At 39.4% G+C, this 20,671-nt stretch overlaps 1 protein-coding gene across 26 annotated transcripts in view; it reads right to left on the reverse strand.

The window, feature by feature from the left end:
* The window catches only part of MEIS2 (Meis homeobox 2), a 233,695-nt gene that overhangs the window by 155,680 nt on the left and 57,344 nt on the right, over positions 1-20,671 (reverse strand). For 13 of the 26 annotated variants that reach the window (XM_083508336.1, XM_083508333.1, XM_083508323.1 and 10 more), the window contains 2 exons: positions 19,325-19,426; positions 6,565-6,710 (listed from right to left, as the gene is read on the reverse strand). In XM_083508336.1, the coding sequence (XP_083364462.1) occupies positions 6,565-6,710; positions 19,325-19,426 (248 nt within the window). The remainder of the gene's footprint in view (positions 1-6,564; positions 6,711-19,324; positions 19,427-20,671) is intronic. The other 13 variants (XM_083508338.1, XM_083508325.1, XM_083508315.1 and 10 more) reach the window with 1 other exon arrangement.

Genomic DNA, 20,671 nt, shown 5'->3' on the forward strand with positions numbered 1-20,671 from the left:
TGGGCAACACGTTTATTAGGATCAATCAAGTGTCCCAAAATACTGGCTTGCTTTCACATTTTCTGGATCAGTACAGATACTTTGGCTTTTTATCTTTCAGCATGTGCCAAGGGCCCTGGCCTCCCTATTGAAAATCCAAACACTCGTGAGCAGAGAGAATTTGTTCCATGGGAGAGGGCATGAAGAAGTTTGCATCTTAGCTTGCTGCCACTGAGAAGCCACAACCAGTTTTTGCCCACAACAGAGAATAACTGTATATCCATCTTCTCACACAGTTTCCTAAAATCGTTAGCTAATTATGGCAATATGCTGCTTTCCCCTTCACAAAAAAGTAAGCCTTGGTGCATACTTGATAGCCCCATCCCCTGAGACATCAATTTAAAGCAGAGACCACTGAACTGAAACAAAAGAGCACTCCTTTAAAGAACTGATGTCAGTATCTACCAGGCAACCAGGAATGTGGGTCTGGCTGCTCAGATATGCAACATGGGGCAGCGGAACAGGGCCAAAAACGTAGTCAGGCTGAGAGGAACACTAATGTGAAGGTCAACCTAAGGAAAGGAGGAAAGACTTAATAAGACCTCACTGCTCTTTAGGTTGCAGCCAGATAAAATGCTTCATCACAGGCAGGAGGAGGTGGAGTTGGCGTTTACAGCCAGGACTCTAGTTGCAAAGCTTGCAGGGGGAGAAACAGACCCACTAGACGGGAAGAACTTGTCTGGCTACATTCCAAAGAGAGACAAGACAGCCTGATCACCATGTACCTGACTGCTGGTTTGAGTTTGAGCTGACGAGTAGTTTGGAGAACCAAAACAAATAGACAACGCAATGCAGTTACCTTTAATCTGATTTCTCTCTCTCTCTCTCTCTCTCTCTCTCTCACACACACACACACACACACACACACACTATATTAATTAGGAATAACTCCAATCTTCAGACGCAATAAATGAACTGGCTCCGACCTTTCAGAGTGTAGTTAAAGGATGCTAGTTTCATACTGTGGCAACCAGCCCTGATCTCTTACTCTCCATTTTGCTGGAACAAGCCAGGCACCTCCTTTCTGCCAAGCTCCCAGGACAATATGTTCTGGGCTACATCCTGTCTAGCAAGGTCATAGAATAACTGAAGGGGTAATTTCCCCCAGTGATAGCCATCTCCCTCTGCCCCAGGAGGTGTCCACCATCTTCCCAACCCCACCTTACCTAACATGACCTGGGGTATAATTGGCTAGAAAGTGTCAGGTGCCACTCAACTTCAAGATAGGTAGAAACACTTTTTAAAATGTGATATGGCTATGCAGACCTTTCCCCTTCATTGACCATCAGAATACCATGCAACTAAACATCTATGTTGCATTACTCATGAGGAGACCAGAAGCCTGCTTGCAATTGCCGTATTTTTCAGTCCATAAGACGCACCCGACCATAAGACGCACCAAGTTTTTAGAGGTGCTATGATGCTCATGTACTGCTTGTGGGCTTCCCACAGGCATCAAGCTGGCCACTGTGTGGCCACAGTGCTGGCCACTGTCTCTGCGCAGCGCCCCTTCAGTGAAGCAGGAGGAGGAACAGAAGGGGCTCCGTTCCTCCTCCCGCTTCACTGGAGAGCTGCTTCCCTGAAGGGGCACTGCGCAGCTCTCCTGCGCAGAGAGGGAGAGCTGTGCAGCACCCCTTCAGTGAAGCGGGAGGAGGAACAGAAGGGGCTCTGTTCCTCCTCACGCTTCGCAGGAGAGGCGCTTCGCTGAAGGGGCGCTGTGCAGCTCTCCCTCTCTGCACAGCGCCTCTCCTGCGAAGCGCCATTCGCTCCATAAGACGCACTCACATTTCCCCTTTCTTTTTAGGAGGAAAAAAGTGTGTCTTATGGAGTGAAAAATACAGTAGTTTGGGATAGGATAGACTTGAGCTAAAAAGCTCCTTTTGTTTTCAGTATTCTGCTTTGTCCCTTTGTGCTGTCCTTTGCCTTCTTATTCTGAATACACATTAAATAATTGGACCACTGGGTTTGTGTGAATTATTGCCAACTCTCTGGGTTCGCGCAATAATTCTCATGGCCTAAGCCACTTGCTTCATGCTACAGAGGTGTAGGATTGAGGTCGACAGAGAAAAGCAGGATGCTGTTATCTCTAGATGGAGGACACAGGGAGATGGGTGCTGGCTCTGCTCCCCTTGTAAACTGAGAGGCATATTGGCAGAGAATACCGTGTTTCTTTCAGCCAAGGAGGGTCAAGTAAACTGAATGCTACCTCTGAGTCCCTGTGTATGTGTTTGCCTGAAATACCCCAAATCCTCTCCTGTCTGGGAGCTGTAGGATTTAAGAGGACAAGGATGGTAGCAGCAATTTCCAAATAGTTTGGGACATGACTAGTCTACTTTGAAAGGCAGTTGTGTAAGGAAAGGAATAAGCAGGCTGCAATCCAAAATGCAGTTATACACATACAAGTCAAACCAAGTTCAGTGGAAATTACACACTCATGACTAGGGCAAGGCTGCAACTTTAATTTGCATTGCATAACCAAATTAGAAGTATTTTTACAAACCCAAATTAAAAGGCAGCTTTCAACAAATCTTGCAACAGGAATTAATGAAATGTAAGGTGGGTGTGAAATAAGGGAGCTTAGTGCTTGTATACTGCAAAAATCCATAAACCCTTATTTTTAAAAAAATTAAATAGGGTTAATCTATGTTTAGATCTAAAGTATACATATGACATCATTTAAAAGGAAGCTGATTGACTGGAATGAAATATGAGCTTTTCTGTTGTCTCTGCTGCAGGAAAAGTTGGATGACTAAAGGTAAAAATCCAACTATTACATAGTTCCTTCCTCTATGACTGCCGCCTGTTCTGATTATATGCATCTATTTTCAAAGAGCTTCTACGCCATGCAGTAAGTTTTTCTGTGACTGCTATGATAAGGAAACCTTTAGCTCAAAAGCAGTGTGAGCAAGAGGTATCTTTGTACACAAGCACTTCCTGTTTTCATTCCATGATCAAATATGTTCTTTGCAGGGCAAACAGGGGAGCACTTGAGGGAGGAAAGCAGAGATTTCTGAGAGGCTAATTGAGTGTACTAAAGAGCTGTTTGGCATGGAGGGAAAAGGAGTTTTCCAAGGCTATGAATAAAGGCTGCATGGGTCAGATTTCTTGCTGTTCCTTTTCTTTAACTATCTTTGAAGTTAAATAACAACAGCCTTGATGTCAGGTTTACCTTTCTGATATCATAATCTTTATGTACTACTGAGAAGCTTATACTACCAGGCTAGGATTTCCTTTACCCACTCAAATACTGGATATTATCCAGAAAAAGCATGCACATTTTCTAGCAATTCATCCTAAGATCCTTTCATCTTCCTGTACCATTGTAATACTTAATGTAAGGCAGATACCAATTGCAGAATGAGAACACGGTTGAATTATTATGCAAGCACTGGAGGTTTCTATCCTCAAAAACTTTATACGTAGCTTGTTCTTGGTATTATGGAAGTTGTTCCAAAAAACTGAAATAGTGGAAAACTACTATATACAGTTATGAAACAATGTGATGAAAGTCAGTCAGTGGGACAAATTAATTCATGTAGAGTTATCAACCAAGATCAACATGTCATTTTAGCAATTTTGGAAGTAAAATAGTTCTTAAGATGAACCATATTGCCTATTTATAAAATATATATTCCAAAAAATTCACCCCAAAATGAGCATAATTAATTGAAAGTGAATAACCTTACCCAGACATTTCACATTGCACAGAAATTTTTGAGCTTAGTTTAAAGCTTAAAGCAAAAATGGCTTGCCTCCTAGGCAAAGCAGAGGTTAATGATTTTTGTCATATTGAAACTAACAATTGCTACAGTTGGCCTTTAGTATTTTATTTGTGCTTTTGAGGTATTCAGAATAGGTGACAATAGCTTGCAGTTGAGAACATATGTAGAGAGACCCCTGTGGCTTATGGAAAAAGTTGCTCCATGCTGGTTGGGAGTTTGAAAAAAAATACAACCAGAGTTCTTTTATGTCCCTTTCATTAATGAGAATGCATGAATGTCAAAATGCACCAATGGGCCATTCAAGGGGCAAAGCCTTAGCAGCCCCTTCTTTAAGAACACATCCTGTGATGTAAAATACATTTGCTTAACAAATTAAAATAATGAGATAATTCAATTAGTTTCTTTGAAAAAAGAAAGAGAAAAAGGGTACATTGTAGGATTATTGTAATACAAGACCAGGTCACAGAGGACAAAAGAGTGGACAAACCTATTTGAAATCAGGTTAGAGCAGTGGTGAAGGAAAACCATTTAAATTTTCAGACTCTTTCTATTATGAAATTTACTTGAGAAAATATTTGTAAATTATAGTTTACATTCATAGCAAGACCAAAGTTGTATTTTGAAGGAACAAACAAATCAGAAAGAAAAAAGAATGCTGGAACTGTTTAAGGAAAGAGTTATTTTCCTTCTCAGCATGTGTTTATGGCAAAAATCTTTTTGAATTTTCATTGCACTAGTCAGAGGTCTCCATTATCAGTTCTCAGGTCTGAGAATTATAGCACAGTAAATCTTTCAACACCTACAAACTCATTAAAACCTAGATGGCAAAGAGCTTTTTTTTTTTTTTAGCTTATGCAAGGACCATCCTCATCAAAGCTTACTGCATTTCCTTAGTTCATCTGGTGTGAGGCAGAGAAACATGGTGGAATTTCAGGCATGCTAAAAACCATGAAGATGTTATTCAAGATATGCGAGATATAAATTATCCTTTTGGCAAGCATACACTAAGCACTTTCCACACAACGTTTTAGAAAGAAAAGGCAGTGGCAAAAATCCATGGGGATGGGGATGACTTAGTGAGAGTTGGGGAAATTAATATGCAAGCTTATATGAAATAAAGTGGATTATTCATAGCCCCAAGTTTTTTCCAGCATCAGTGTGCTGCTCTTCTAACCACTTCCTTCAGTTAAAAATAAAAAAAACCCTCTCCCTCACACTCACTCAACTTCCAAATTAAAAACATTTTACAGGTTAGTAAATCTCCAGCTGAGGTGATGTAGCAAAGAACAGCTGTGAAGTAATTTTGATAATGATGAGAATAATAAGCAAATGGCAAGGTTCAGGGCTTTGCTGTTGCAGCTTCAGTGCTCCTGAATAGATAAAAGTGATTAAATACTCCTGATTATCCCTGACCAATATGTAATGGATTTACAGCCCTTTCAATTAGTCAGTATTTGCTTAGGACTCATTATTTTGTCTTTGGTTAAGTAATCAGCCCAGAGACTCATGTTCTGTCTAATTCCTCTGAGCCAAGTAGGTACTACAGGGCACCTGACCTTTGAAATGGCCATAGCTGGAAGGCAAAAATAACCACTGTTCGAGCAGAGGCACTGGCTATTCTGGCTAATCCTGACCCTACAGGCCAGATCAATGCACCTTAGTTTGCTAATAATGTTCTTACATCAAAATGATGGTTTAAAACTGGTATTTAACGCTACCCAACCCCTTCAAGCTGTCCCATCAGCAAAGATGCTTGGTAGCCACCACTGTAAATAAAAGAGGTACCTGAATCACTCCAGGAACCACGAGACAGTAACTAATATCTACCACCACAAAAAATGTGTAATTTTAACAATCACAAAATGAACCCTTGTGTGTGATAGTTAACCACACTATCCTTTTAAGTATTAGCCCAAACAAAATGGAAGGGAAAGTGAACTGATAATTTTACCATTTTCCACCATTTCCAAGTAAAATTAAGAGAGCTACTACTTCTTTTGTTAAAATGTATTTTGATGCCTAAGTAAAGCTGTAATAGTCAACAGAACACCAACACATAAAACCAATTGCAAAACAGGAGGATAAAGATAGATTGCTACTAAAAGTGTTGTTTTTTCACGTTTACTCGCTTTCCCCCAGAAGTGAATATGGCTAGCTTTTAAGATAATGGACTTGAAGAGCAGCTTAAATAGGTGCTTTAATCTCCCATAGAACTGAGGAATTAGAAAAACTAAACGCTGTCTATATTTTGCATGTAAACCAACATAGGAAAAGTTTTCAAATGAATTCTCTGACTTCATCTACCTCTTGCAATGCATGTTGGAATATACATAGTATATGTGTGTTCCAAAAGCAACATAGGTCCACCATTTAGAAGCCCTAGCATGGGGGCTGTTCAGAATCCCACACTGATCCTCACTAACCATCATCAACCACTCAGCAGGCCTGCTTGGTTTACAGTGGACTCCCGAAATATTATTTAAGCCTGCCTGGACATCCCGTGGTGACTATTCTACATCTCTGTTTCTGATGATCGCTCACCATAAACAGTTTCAAATAAATAAATACATAAAATAGTCTCTCTAATTGTACAGTAAAATGGCAGTCCTTGAAATGAATCCCATTTTGCACTAGGTGTGATGCTTTATACTCAAGGTACATAATATATAATAACTCCCAAATATATTCCATTGCAGAGAACCAACTTCCAACCACCCAAAACATTATCCTAAAATGTTGAAAGGGCTATTAAAAATAATTAGACGTGTGTAAAATACTACTTCTTTTTCTTGCATTCACTTACTGTGAGATGTTGGAACAGCCATGCTCTCATGATATTTGTTGCTACTTTGGGGAAAATTCCTCTTTTCTTCTGCCGCTTTTTATCCTTGTCTGGATCATCATCGTCCCCTGTGCCGGGAGAGGCTACACTGTTGTCTAAACCATCCCCTAATAGAAAAAATGGGGTGAGAGATAATAAACAAGAAATATAAGCCAATCTGAATAATCAGATTAACTACTAAAGCACTAATGAAGTGTCATTCATATATGAAAAAATCAGGCATGTTCAATTTCTTATTAAATATGATTGCTGATATAGATATATAAAAATTAGAAATCATGTCTCTCCAAATACTAATTTTGTGCCTCACACACGCACAAACCATTAATTCAATTATAATTGTTTGCTTGACACAGTGCAATACTTCTTTGTCAATTATGAAATGCAGTGTGGGAAAACCTGCCACACAAAAACCTATTTACTGTAAATGCATTCCCTGCAACTATGCTGAATATATGATGAAGGTAATCAAGTTAAATGTTCTGTGGTCTATATATTCTGGGCCCTCTGCATAGGTGACAGTAAATGTGTCACTGTTCAGAGCACATAACACACTGCCAGCTGAACCCCTCCCCATTTACTATCATCTCCCCACTCACACACATGCACACGCACACACACTTGTATGACCCTCAACATAGTATTTGCAAGACATGAAAACTTATGTGCCTGCATCAGTGATCATTATATTCTGCTTCTTTTTATTTCTTTTTTTTTTAAGGATGCACATCAAGGTAGGGTGCTTGCTTAATCAGAACTTTCCATGAACATCTTTCTCTTCAGTGCTTTTCCCTGGCATTAATTGTGCATTAGCAAAAATCATTTACTTTTAACAGTCATAGTTATTTTTTCTTGCCCTCCAGCAAAAATGCCTTGAAAGCCTGCCTGGAGGGCATCTAAATTATGTATCTGAAAAACTCTTCTGGCAAGGCATTGCAGGACCCCTACTTTCTTAAAATTCATACGAGCACGTCTTCCTGTTTTTGGGAAGGCATCAATCAAGAGCAGCAATATATGCCATATTCCTACATTAATATTTGAACTAATAACTTTTAAAAAAGGAAAGAAACAAGATCCGACTTGTGGCATAATCAAATGCAAAATAAATGAAGAATACTGGGACAGCACTGAGACTTTATAGATTGCTGTGTTTTCCTTACACATCATTAGCCTGGAGCCACACGAAAGAGGAAAACAGAGAAGTGGAGAGTTTATGCTCCCTGCTGGTGTTTAAGAAGCCGAGGTCCTGGAAGGACATCTGGGAATTGCACTGAGACGGTGGTTTTTGTAATTTAAGAATAGACATTCATTAGCAGTAAATGCCATAAATCCCATGCTAAGTAAAAACCTTGTCCAAGAAAGCCTAAAACAATAAACTCTGTGCTCAATGTAGCCTGAGATAGACGCTCCATAGCTTCCTGAGGAATGCTATAGACCCATGAACTAATTCCTATAGCCTCTTCTGGATCTTTAGTGCTGCTAAAACAAACACATTACCGATACATAGAGACTATTTACCTCAAAACTTTAAATTCTATTTCACCTTTGTTTATGGTGCCCACACACATTTCTTTAAAAAAGAAAAGGCAAAAACAACTGGGGAGGGGGAAATACCACCACTCACTTCCCCCCCTCTAACTAGAGAAACAACAACAACAAAAAAGGCAGAGCAAAGAGCTAGCAGATTAATTTTATTGACATTTCCATTTTCACTGCAATGTGATACCCTCCATCACATAGAAGAGATGGTCCTCACTATTTACAGAATGACAGGCCACTTCATTACAACTACCCTGCCCCAAGGCTGAGTAGTTCCTTTCCATCTGCCCAAGGACCTGAGTCAGACCCCTAAGTTGCTGTTTTCTTTTTCTTTGACTAGAAGGTAAATTGAAGGTGTGGACAGTGATAAAAGAAAAAGACAGGAGTTTATCACGAACCAACCTTTTCCGGCGAGGAAAACATATTACTTTGGAAGAACTCCTTTTCTTAGTGGCCCACCACCCGACACCCATGCGTGTGCAAGCACAAATACACACCCTTTTCCACTGACTATGCCAAGGAACTGCTGCAAGGCAAATTCTCACAAACACTAATGGCTTCTGACTGCTCCTTGGCAACCCCAGCATTTTAACCTGGGTGGATGTGCACTCCAAAATACAGGCACTAGAGCTATCTCATCAGCTGTTCATGTGACACAGATGGAGAGTGGCTATTAGGAGCCAGGCAAGGGGCCTTGGGGATCTGAGGTGCTGTACTGTAGCCTCAGGCAGTTTTGAAAAGCAGTACCCAGAGATGGAGGGAAAAGAACAATCCACGCCAAAAGTGCAAGTTCTGAAATGAGTCTCTTTTTCTATCTATTGTCTAGATAAAGATATCTTTGTCTTCTTTTCTAAAACCTATGAATGTATGCACATAATGCATGTAGATATAAAATCTTCTTTCAATCTGTCTCTCTTTCTTGGTCAGGCACACAAATACAACAGAAACACGAGAGAGAACAATTCTTGTTTCTATCCAGGCATTCAGGAACACCTTAATGCTGCTTTTTGTGCAATGCTTCATTTGGAGCTTTCCAAGAGGATCAGTACAGTGCTTTGATTATGAAAAAGGCTAATAATAGGTGGTTAGATATTCAGATTCATCCTCCATAAGTTTGGCTGAAGTTTACAGAGTCAATAGGCTTGATCTAGTGTAAAATGTTAGAGATTAATTACCAGTCTTGATCCTCTCTCCATTCATATAACGAAAGAGAGGGAGAGGGGAGAAAATTATCTAATAGGAGCAAGAGACAAATGAAAATTCTGCAAATCATCAATAACTGAGTTCCAATAGTCTATAAATAGTATGCACTGTAAACCTTAAATAAGACAACTACATTAGTGATGAAAGAATGAAAGTGAAAACTTGTGGCATGGTAAAATTAGAATGCATTTCATAGCAGTTACACGAGTTACAACACTGCAAATAAGATCAGAACTGGAATTTAGTCTGTCTGAAATGAGGAAAATAAAACAGGTTATCTGTGAAATATTACGAAAAAGAGGAGCATATGTCTATTTTATACAAGTCCCGCCATCCCTCACCAATCTTGCTGTACTGAATGAAAAACTAAAGGCAGAGCAGCAAAATGAAATCTTAGCTGTTGAGCATGTGACACAGTGCAATAATTACAAACTGATTTTTGCCAGCCATGCCACATTGGCACATACCAGAAGGGGCGAAAGTAATTTTCTGCCTCATACTCCATTGCCTTATGAACTATGTACCCATTTATGCCTCTCAGACAAGTTGCTGAATTCTTATTTGGTGCAGTGTTATCTTTGCACATGTGAAAATGGATACACAAATATCTAAACCAAAGAGAAATGTCTTGTGGTTACAAAAGGATCTCAGCCAATGTAAAATGCCTTATAACATGCCACTTTCTAAGCACTATTCACTACTCTCCGTTAACAAAAATGCATGGTGAGAACTGAGCACAGGGAAAAAGAATGTCAGAAGGCACTGGCAAAAAATTTTCCCTGAAGTGGGATGGGGGGGAGAGAGAAAGATGGTCATTTCTGGAAGGATCATTCATTCATTTGTACACTGTGGTTTAGCTTTCAAAGTCCACAGACCTCAGGGATCTTCGGGGAATGAAAGATCCAGTCCCACAGAGGGTTTGCCTCTACATTGCTTTTCATGTTATCCACTCTCCACCCCCATCCCCCGCAGCAGCAAGGCACAATGCTGTCAATGTTCCTCTAGATCTCAGCCACTGTGTGCTATACAGTGTACCACTCCTCAGGGATAGAACAGAGAAGATGTATTTAATGCAGTTCCTGGCAGCACTATCTCCCACTGGTTCTCTTACTTTATTTCGTTCCATTTCCAATGATAGAATAGATAGATGATAGATAGATAGAATTTATATACCGTCCTATACCTGCAGGTATAACATGTGAACATGTAATATGTGAAGAGGCCTTTTCATTACACACCTACTCTCTTAAACTCAGACCTCAATCCTACTTTCTTCAGCTGGACCCTCAAGTTCAAATGAAGTTAGAGACCAAGACAGTTTCTTTTAAACCAAGACAGTTAAAATTATTCCTCACCCCACTTAATATTATAAAGTCGGCTATTTTTGAGCTATTTTCTCTTTTTCTCCATGCTTTTTTGTGACTCATAGAAGGAACAAAATCATTACACTGACACACACCACCTTCTGCATACAAATAGATATACTGAAGAATGAGAAGTTCTGATATGTTCCAAGATCAAGACTTGTTATACATATATTTAAGTGTGTGTATACATTTGCACATTACTTTTCTTAGGCTGGAGGATGCACAAGTCATTTGAATAAGAGGGACTTAGTCAATGGTACAACATCTGCATGGCATGATAAAAGTGTCAGGTTCAATCCCTGGCATCTTCAGGTAAGAGACCTGGGATAGCTCAGTTGATAGATCATGAGACTCTTAATCTCAGGTTCGTGGGTTCAAGCCCCATGTTGGGCAAAAGATTCCTGTACTGCAGGACATTTGACTAAATGACCCTCCTCACTGTCCCTTCCAACTCTACAATTCTATGATTCTCTGACTGGAAGAGACCCTTGTCAACCCTGGACAATGCTGAGCTAGATGGACCAATGGTATGGCTCAGCATAAGGTCAGCTTCCTATATTCCGATGGTCTACTTACATCCCATGGCTTGTTTTTAATTAGTTACACAGACTTTAAGCAAAAACACATAGGGATAGTTGTTCTACTAGGCTAACACGACTGCCCATAAGACATTTTTAAAGACTTTGGAATCTCATGGATGAACATAAAATATATTAATTCTTAATTTATGGGGGGAAAGTTAACCCACTCAACTCCAAAAAGGATTCTCAATGTGTGTCAAATAATAAAACATGCTCGTAATAATGAGACATGTCTGGACTTTGAAACACTACCACAAACATCAAAACCATCTCAGTAACACCAGAGGAACCCTAGATATGAAAAAATGCATTTCCCTCTTATCATCTTAGTTTTACCATCTCCATGTAAGCCTAGCCTACAGCTAGCCTTCATTTTTTTTCCTACAGAAGAGGAAGAGGGAGAGCAGGCACATCACATTTGCTTGTATCAAGAGAAAGTTATTCTAAAAATAATGCTGCTCATTTAAAAAATGTTTTGTTTTTTTTTAAAAGAAAGGAATGGTTTCATGCCTATGCTGAAAAAGCACAGATTTTAAAGTAAAAATTAAATAAATATTGCCCTGAGTTTAACACAATGAAAGACTTAAGATAACTGCTTAGGTGAGCATATTATTTGGCTTACTATTTAGATCTATAACCTTTTGAGTACTGGCAGTACAATGTGTTGGCCCTCATTCACAGAATAACCCTGGAAGGAAAGCTACAGAAAGCAAATTAAAGCCGAAGGATAGTGATTTGCCCCGAAACTAAAATGGATGTGAGTAATCCAACATGCAGACGAACATTTGCCCTATTAAAGCTCAACGTCATTTCCGCAATGCCACACTGGTTCAGTGCCACACTGGTCCCTCTAGTGCCACAGTTTATAGAACACGCAGCCAATCTCTATTCACATCAAGAAATCATTACTCCACCTCTTCCCAAGACTGAGGTCTAATTTATAAACTGCACCAAATTTTACATGGTGGTGGTGGCGCTGCTGTCCTTAACCATGCAAGTACCTCTTTACCCATTGTTGAAAGAATAGGTGCCCATATAGTTTGGGCTGATTATAGCCATGCCCAAGAAACTCCACAGAAACAAAGGGTCTCCAGGGCATGGATATAATTGGCCCAAACCACATGGCCACTTATTCATATATACATCTAACTATACAAAAAGACATAGTGGTGTTCTGGATTATGGCAGCAATGGCTGACACCACTAGCGCGATATGCCAACTGGGTCTCTTCAATTAATCACCTCCAGGGAGAATGCAAACTGTGGGGCTTTTGTGAACATTAATGACATCTAGTTCTAGCCTAGGATTCCTCTGCAAAGTACACATTTGGTAACAATTCAAATCTATCTGGAGGAAGATTCTTCTGCTAGTACATTTTCTGTTTGTGGCTTGCGCCCATGCAAGCAATAACAGGTTTGTGGTTATAGCTTAATTCTGTGAGTTCCTGTGCTATGTAACAAATACCATATAGGGAGCACAAAACAGTGTTATAATGCTTACTGTTGGCCTCCTGCAGATCACAACAATCTGGTTTAGCAATGCAGTCTAATGTTGCTATACCACTGTCATCCTTACCAATGTAGCAGCACTTGAAGTATTATTTGTGGTGTGATTCTACAAAGACTTACTGCTCCTGTTCACTCTTCAAAATCAATCACATAAACAAGGATCAGCTCAGAACTGGAAAGAAAAGGGGTGTGATAGCACCCCAACCTAAAGGTTTTTAAGTCTGCACCCTGCCAGCTAATTCTGCTTAAGTTATGGTAGCAAATGGCATATATTATCGTAAGATGGACATAACCCACTTGTACAGAAGAGGACACTGTAGCTACATCAATGTATTCTGCTCCGTGACCTGCCACTCATGATATTACTCCAAGGGTGGCATTCAACTACGTGTTACTCATTGAAATTAATGGACCTAACATAATGATGTTCATTAATTTCATACTGCCCTGTGTTACCATTTTATTAGAGTCAGCAAGTTAGTTGCTCATTTTGTAGTTTCTCAGCTAAAACCCCGAAAGGAATATGAACTATCCCCTTTTCTGACCAAGTTAATGTCTCCAATGTGTTGGGACTTATACCTGTTGGACTGATAAATTTGTGAACTACCCTTATTGGCTTTCTGTTCATTCCTTTTACCTATAAACCTCTAAGAATAACACCTACAGATAATTAAAGGAAGTTGAAAATTTTGTCCCAGTATTTACCTACTGCACAACTAGGCATTAATGTAAACTTTTGAATTCTTATTTTTATTTCTTTGGGAGGTTCCAAAATAGAATATTATGAAAATCTGTTAATTGTTGGGCTCTCTTACAATCCTGCTGTGCTAAACTGTCTAGAAATGTTAACATGAAAAAAATTCTTCGGTTTTCTTCCAGTGACTAGTTCATGGCCCAACGCAGTGGAGTAAAGAGAAGGATGAAATACTTTAGTTTACATGCAACATTTACTAACTGTGTGGGTTTTCCAACATTAGAGAAGGGACAGTGACCCATGCCACCTTTTTCACACTCAAAAGGCCGCTGAAAAAAACAGTCTTCTTAGGCTTACCTCAAGCTTCTCTGGCCCTGAACACCCTCCCCCCAGGGTATGAGTAGAAAGAGAAAAAAGAAGTGAATTTAAGCTCCTTTCTCTTCAACTTTTCAGGCGGTATAAGCAGCATTTAGCAAATTCAGCCCCCAAATGGCTCCAAATGCTCTGAGCTGCAGGGGCTCATCCTTTGTTAGTCTCCCTCTATTTACACAGGATTTACACAGGCTATCTACTGAAGAGACCACATGTTTCTGACAGAAAGCACTTTCATTCATAGTGCATCAGGCAACAGGATTGTAACCACTGCAGCTTCATGCTGACCTGAGATTAGGGATTTCGGCAACATTGAGATGATAACAATCTACTAACTAACCCAAAATTATCCATGGAGATTTTTCTTCTTCTGACACTCACATTATAGCTAATGTGGTCATAGAAATGAGATTTCTTAAGAAAGCTATTAAGAACCAGCTATTGTCAAGAAAACCCCTCCCTCCTTTCAATAAACAGGAGGAAAGAAAGTATATGTTGCTGTGGGGGCGGGGGGGGGGGGAATCAGACTGCTATTTGGATTTAAACCATTTCACCCAGTGGCTGAAGACAAAAGTGTAAAAGAAGACAGATGGACACATATGTAAATGTGCTTCCATTTTCTCCCTGTCGCTAACAAGTTAGTTAATAGTATAGTTTAATCATGTCTTCTCTGTTAATTCATTTTGGTTAACTAGTCATCAGCAGCAGCCTAGTAACACTCCAGGAACATGCTCATTCACATTTATTTCCTTGCTACAGTGCTCAATTACCAACCATGTAATGATTAAGACATTTTAGACTCTACTTATCGGGCATGAATGCTGAAATCTTATCTGAGGGGGTCACTTCACACAAGATGATTTTCATACATGGATCTCTCTACCACATATACATTTCCTGCATACACGTGACAAGTAATTTTGTTGTGAGAAGAAACCCTGTTTTTTCTTTCCAACTCCATCTTTAGTAAATCTTATTTTAATTTTAAAAGCTTTTCCCATATGCACACATAGAAATTCCACATAGGCCAAACATACTGAAGTCTCATAGGAAAAGCCATAATCCTGCCCACCTCAAACTGGTGAAAATTAGAATCTTAAAACAAAACACATTGCTCATACTCTGCAGCAATCATTAAATTTTTTTCTAATTTATAATAAACAGACATCTCTGGTCGGTATATATGTAAGTACATAGTAGATGTTTTAAAGTTCTTCACAATATATCATAATAAAGCTCTGCTGAGCATCCCAATGATTCATTTTTAGTGAGCTCTCAAATGCCCTTTACTACAGTTAATGCTCAGATTTTATTAAGGAATAGAACAGGGACAAATGCCCACTTAAGTTCCAGCTCTCAAATTCAGCTCTGCTTGCACTGCACTATCTAGTGCTAAAGCTTCTTAATGTGCTTTTCACCTCCCTTGTGTGGCATTTCTGCGAACACAGTTCACAATTTCCAGCCCCAAACACAGAAGGCTGCTACCCTTAAGTCATCCAAAGAATGTGACAGATACTATCATGGCTCTTGCTGCAACAAGAAGAAACAGAAAGAGAGAGACCAAGAAGAGGAAGACCATAGTGATCAGGTTACCAAAATCCATAGACACTTTCCCACAATGTTACTGAATGCTATAATTAAGATATTTGAAGCTGAGGGTGATCTAGGGAACATAGTTTAGAAACTGTATGACACCAGGATCCAGTCTTGCTTTTCTTATTCAGATTTGACTCACACTGATTTTTAATGGCAATCTTACCCAAGTAAAGCGAGCCAGCTCAGAGCCTTGTCATACACAAGCTAACAAGCATGCAAGCATTCAGCTAAAACATTCTACTGGTTTCTCACTGAGAGCCTTATTAAATCATGCTCTTTTATCTTGAGTTAATAATTCAATGGGCATTAGAACTGGGCTGGCACAGCTGTATTCAGTGGAATTACCATCTTGTAAAAAGGTAAAGGGACCCCTGACCATTAGGTCCAGTCATGGCGGACTCTGGGGTTGCGGCACTCATCTCACTTTATTGGCCAAGGGAGCCGGCGTACAGCTCCCGGGTCATGTGGCCAGCATGACTAAGCCGCTTCTGGCGAACCAGAGCAGTGCACGGAAAATCTGTTTACCTTCCCGCCGGAGTGGTACCTATTTATCTACTTGCACTTCGTGCTTTTGAACTGCTAGGTATATCCTAATGCTTCTACAAAGATAGATCCCATAGTTCAATTCAATGTAATTGCTTTCTATGAATAAGCATGCTATTTAAACGCTGTACTTAGAAAAAAACAATTTTTAGCAAAAGGGTTAAACAGAATTAGTTAAGTGCCCATATATTTTTAAAACAAGTTACTTCATCAGCTTTTTAAAAGAGTTAACTGGATATAATTGTCCATATAATTAAAATTATTTCCATTAGAGTGCAGTTTTTAAACAGCCTATTATGTATAAACTAATAACTGTATCTGAGTGTTAGGTTAGCCATGATTTTGTTTCTTATTTTCCCTTTTGCTCTGTTTATCTTCTGGGCCCTTGCCTGTAAAAGCCTGTGTGAGAGTAGGTTTCTTAGGCTATGATCCAAAGAATCCAATTGATTCAGTACATCTAAGAAAGCTTTTGACTTCTTACTCTTCCCCACCTGCCTTTTCCCCTGTTCATGCCACATTATAACTGAGGAGCTATTTGTCATATAGCATGGACATCAGCTGTTGCCTTTAGAAATCCCATTGTACAAACACAAGCTCTTTTGAATCTTGGCCTTAGTTATCAGAGCACCAAGAAGGCTCATTGGTTGGGTTTTCAGTGGTGCATACAAGTGCACAATTGTTACTTTGAGGTTTTTAAACAGAGGTTGGATGGCCATCTGTCATGTATGATCAAGGTGATACTCCTGCATTGCAGGGGCTTGGACTAGATGACCCCCGGGATCCCTTCCAACTCTACAATTCTACGTTTCCATGATTAGGGCCACTAATTATGCCCATCAAGTAGTTAGTTACCCCATGCTTAGCGTTTCTACATACACCTGAGACCTTTGACAGTCTGAAGTTGCCATTCTGATATAATGATGTTTGTTACTCTTTGATAAGTGGATAATTTATCATGTTAAACATTGTATTGCTTCATAGATTAGAACATGTTCCTTTATGAAGCTGGATAGCTCAACTGGTACAGTATGAGACTCTTAATCCCAAGGTTGTGGCTTCAAGCCCCATTTCAAGTGAATGCAGAGGGCTGGACTAGATGATCCTCGTGGTCTCTTCCAATTCTGCAATTCTATCATTCTATTTCATCTTTAATGGTCGGAAAATGGGTATTTGTTTTAAAGAAGGGAAGGGAACATTTTAATGAAGAGTAGTTTACAACAGAAAGCATTGTTAAACATGCAGTTAAGTACCACTGCCTTTTTATATAATGGCCATCTCTGTTGTAATGGTACCTAGTACAGTAATATTACTAGTGCTCTATTAATATTCTCATTAGAAACCTCAATTTTAAGATTTTATTACTCAGGTATAAAATTTTAACCACCTAACAATGGCAACTAAAAGCACTTTGAGCCACTTTTAGAAAAATTATAGTTCGTGAATTTGTGTGTGCATGTGTATGAATTTATATATAATTTCAACTGCATTTTAATTATATTTTGTAACTATTATTTACCAATGTTAGAATTTCTTTAACAAAATTTAACAATCCATATGTTCACAGTATTGCAACTGTGACAGCAACAGAACACTCTGAGTCAAACCAGGAACTATTTACGAATTATAAAGCTCTCTGATGTGATCTAGATGAGAATCTTAAATTGCTACAATATATATAACAAAACATTCTCAGATTGTCTGTTTGTGAATCTTTTCTGGGTCTGTGTCACTACAATGACAATGATGCAGCAGCTAACTACCTGAAAGCAGGATTATATATGCAAATTGAATGTAAATGTTGCAAAACTGCAGTAAAACTGTTTGACCCTAATAGAGCTGAAATGATATACTCTCCCATAAAGCATTATTACTAAAAATGCAGTAAGGCATAACAGCTTGTTTTAGGAGGAATAACACCCCCTCCAGCTCACCGAAAGTTATAGAAGTGACTATTGTGTATTAGCAGCAGTATAATCAGTGCTTTTCCTCCCCTAAAATTTGTTTAGGGTTACTCTCATTTTCCTACTCATATTGAAATACTGCCCCTCAATGAGGCCAAACTTAGATTCACAAAATGTTTAGGGGTATGGTACCCCTGCATCCCCCCAGAAAAAAGCACTGCGTATAGTTTAACAGGTCTAACAGGTCATACTATCAACAGCCATGAAATCTTTACAATGAAGCAGGTGCTAAATAGCTTTTCAAAAATTAGTAAATAACCTGCATTCTAAATAAACAAATGGTAAATATATGCATTGCCCAGAACCCTCCCATACTGCATTCACTTTGCCCTCACTCCCCAATCCTGGCAGATAATTCCCAATAAATTCTATGTTGAAATACTGAATTGCCCAAAAGCCACACAAGAACTACCAAATCTGGAGTTACTGTCTGAAGCAGTTGCAACAGCTTCCTTGCTAGGGACAATAAGCCTGAACTACCTTGTTCCTCCCATGACAAGATATAGGTCTGAATTATCATAGCTGCCGTGAATGTTCCAATTAGTCAAAGTAGCTTCAGTGGTTGTTAAATGGCTGCTGAATGTCGTATGTCTTGGGCATGTTTGGGGCTCAATGGGGCTAGGTTGCTTATGCTGCCACTGGAGGATGGAGGGGTGATGGTGGTTCTAACTTAGTGGCCCTGTTTGCGTCAACTAGTGGACCATAGTTAGAAGCAAACCATGGCTTGCTGTGAAATAGCAGCATCCTAGTCCTCACTGCTGCGCCTTCCCTGCACTTCTCTTTGCCAAGCTGAGAGGAAACAACTTAGAATTATGCACAGACCAGCACTTGTAGTTTGTTTCTCCCAAACATACCATGCGTATCAAGCCATGAACCAGACCTTGGCTTCCACATATAGTCTGTTTGGAGAGAAACAAACGCCGTGTACTGATTTGCAAATAATGCTATCCAGCTCACTTTAGATAGAGATTCCATTTTCAGTCTGAGACATTGCATCTCTGCCAATCTCACCAGGCACACAGCTCATCAGTGGTGGCTCCATTTCTGGAAACTGCCTTGTGTCAAATCTGTTACTTCTGAATGAGTCTGGCATTAGTTTGGAACACTCCGCTGCATAAATTGTGGCTAGGAATCTTTATTCAGAGTGTGACACTGAATGTGGCATAACGATGAGAGGAAGATATTGCATGCTAAATCTGGAGTGTGGTGTAATACCAGCTGTGTCCCAGCCCCTCATGTATGCATATCTAATAGTGCCAATAAGAAAACCTAAGTTTTCAAAAGGTGCTTACTGGAAAAACGCATATATTAAAGGAGAATACATAATAACTCTAAATTTTATACGATCTTACATACCATAAGAGCTCCAACACCTATGCACAATGGGGTGGATTAACTCTCTGGGTGCTGCAGACATATTTATACACCTCCTCCTAAAGTGTTCATTTGGCTGGCAGTCTGGAAAATGCCAGAATGTCAAGGGTTAAATTGGAACACTGAAACTTTTGCAGGTTTAACTTAAACCTTTTAACTTTAAAAAATAAATTTTATTTTTCTGATTTAGGAAATACATTGCTATCTAAAAGCTGCTGAAGCCAGTGGACGACAAGACAGCAATCACTTTTATTGAAGTTGAACTCTGTAGCTACTATTACATGGAGAATGGACGTTCATGTACAAAAACACTAATACTGGATACATCTAGCAACTACATTACATGTATTAGACCTTTAAACTTGTTACAGTCCCATAATAATAATAAAAAATAGCAGTATTAGTAAATATAAATTGGAAAATTTATAACTGCTAACAAAAATCTGCAGCATTTATTATAGGAATTTATTGAAATGTTCTGTTTTATGCAAATAAGTCACAGGGCTTCAACGGGGTTCCATAAATAACCATTTTCCTGATGTGACATGCAAGAAGTTTACTCTACTTCACACTGAAGTTAATTGCTTTTTTAAAAGCTAAAGTGGGCAAGATGCTAGGTGATTTGTGATTGGATATATTGCCATGTTGGGTTTTGTTTTGGCTTTTAGTTTTACTTCCATATACATACCTGTATGCTTTTTGCCACAGGACAAAAAGGAAATCTGAGGGACAGCACAGGAGAAAGGCTTAACCCACCCCTACTCCCATGCTGTGGCTTCAATCTGATTCTCTCTCTCTCTCTCTCTCTCTCTCTCTCTCTCTCTCTCTCTCGTCCTTGCTTATTGCCACAGAGAGAAAAAGAGAAGCAGAGTTTATTGACATGATTTTGCCCCACTTTGCATCAGCTCTAACTCCCATCAGGGCCGGCCAACATGGTCAATGGTCAGGGATAATGGGAGTTGGAGTCCAACATCATCTGGAAGGCATGACATCAGTTACCACTGAATTCTCAAACTTGAGTCCCCAGCTGTTGTTGGACTACAACTTCCATCATCCCTAGCTAGCAGGTCCAGTGGTCAAGGATGATGGGAGTTGTAGTCCAACAACAGCTGGGGATCCAATTTTGAGAAATAATGATAGAAAACAGCACAGTGAAGATTTAATAAGGTGGAATAAGTGTATTTTTTATTATAAAATACACCTGTGATTTATGGGCTTGAAGCCAAGAATACTAAGACTGCAACCTTATACATTTACCTGGGAGTAAGTCTCAATGAATTCAATGGGACTTGTGAGGAGACAAGCATAAGCTTAGTGGTAAGGTTTGTT

This window comes from Podarcis liolepis (genome assembly GCF_965112155.1).
Source record: "Podarcis liolepis genome assembly, chromosome: 1".
NCBI classification, from domain to species: domain Eukaryota; kingdom Metazoa; phylum Chordata; class Lepidosauria; order Squamata; family Lacertidae; genus Podarcis; species Podarcis liolepis.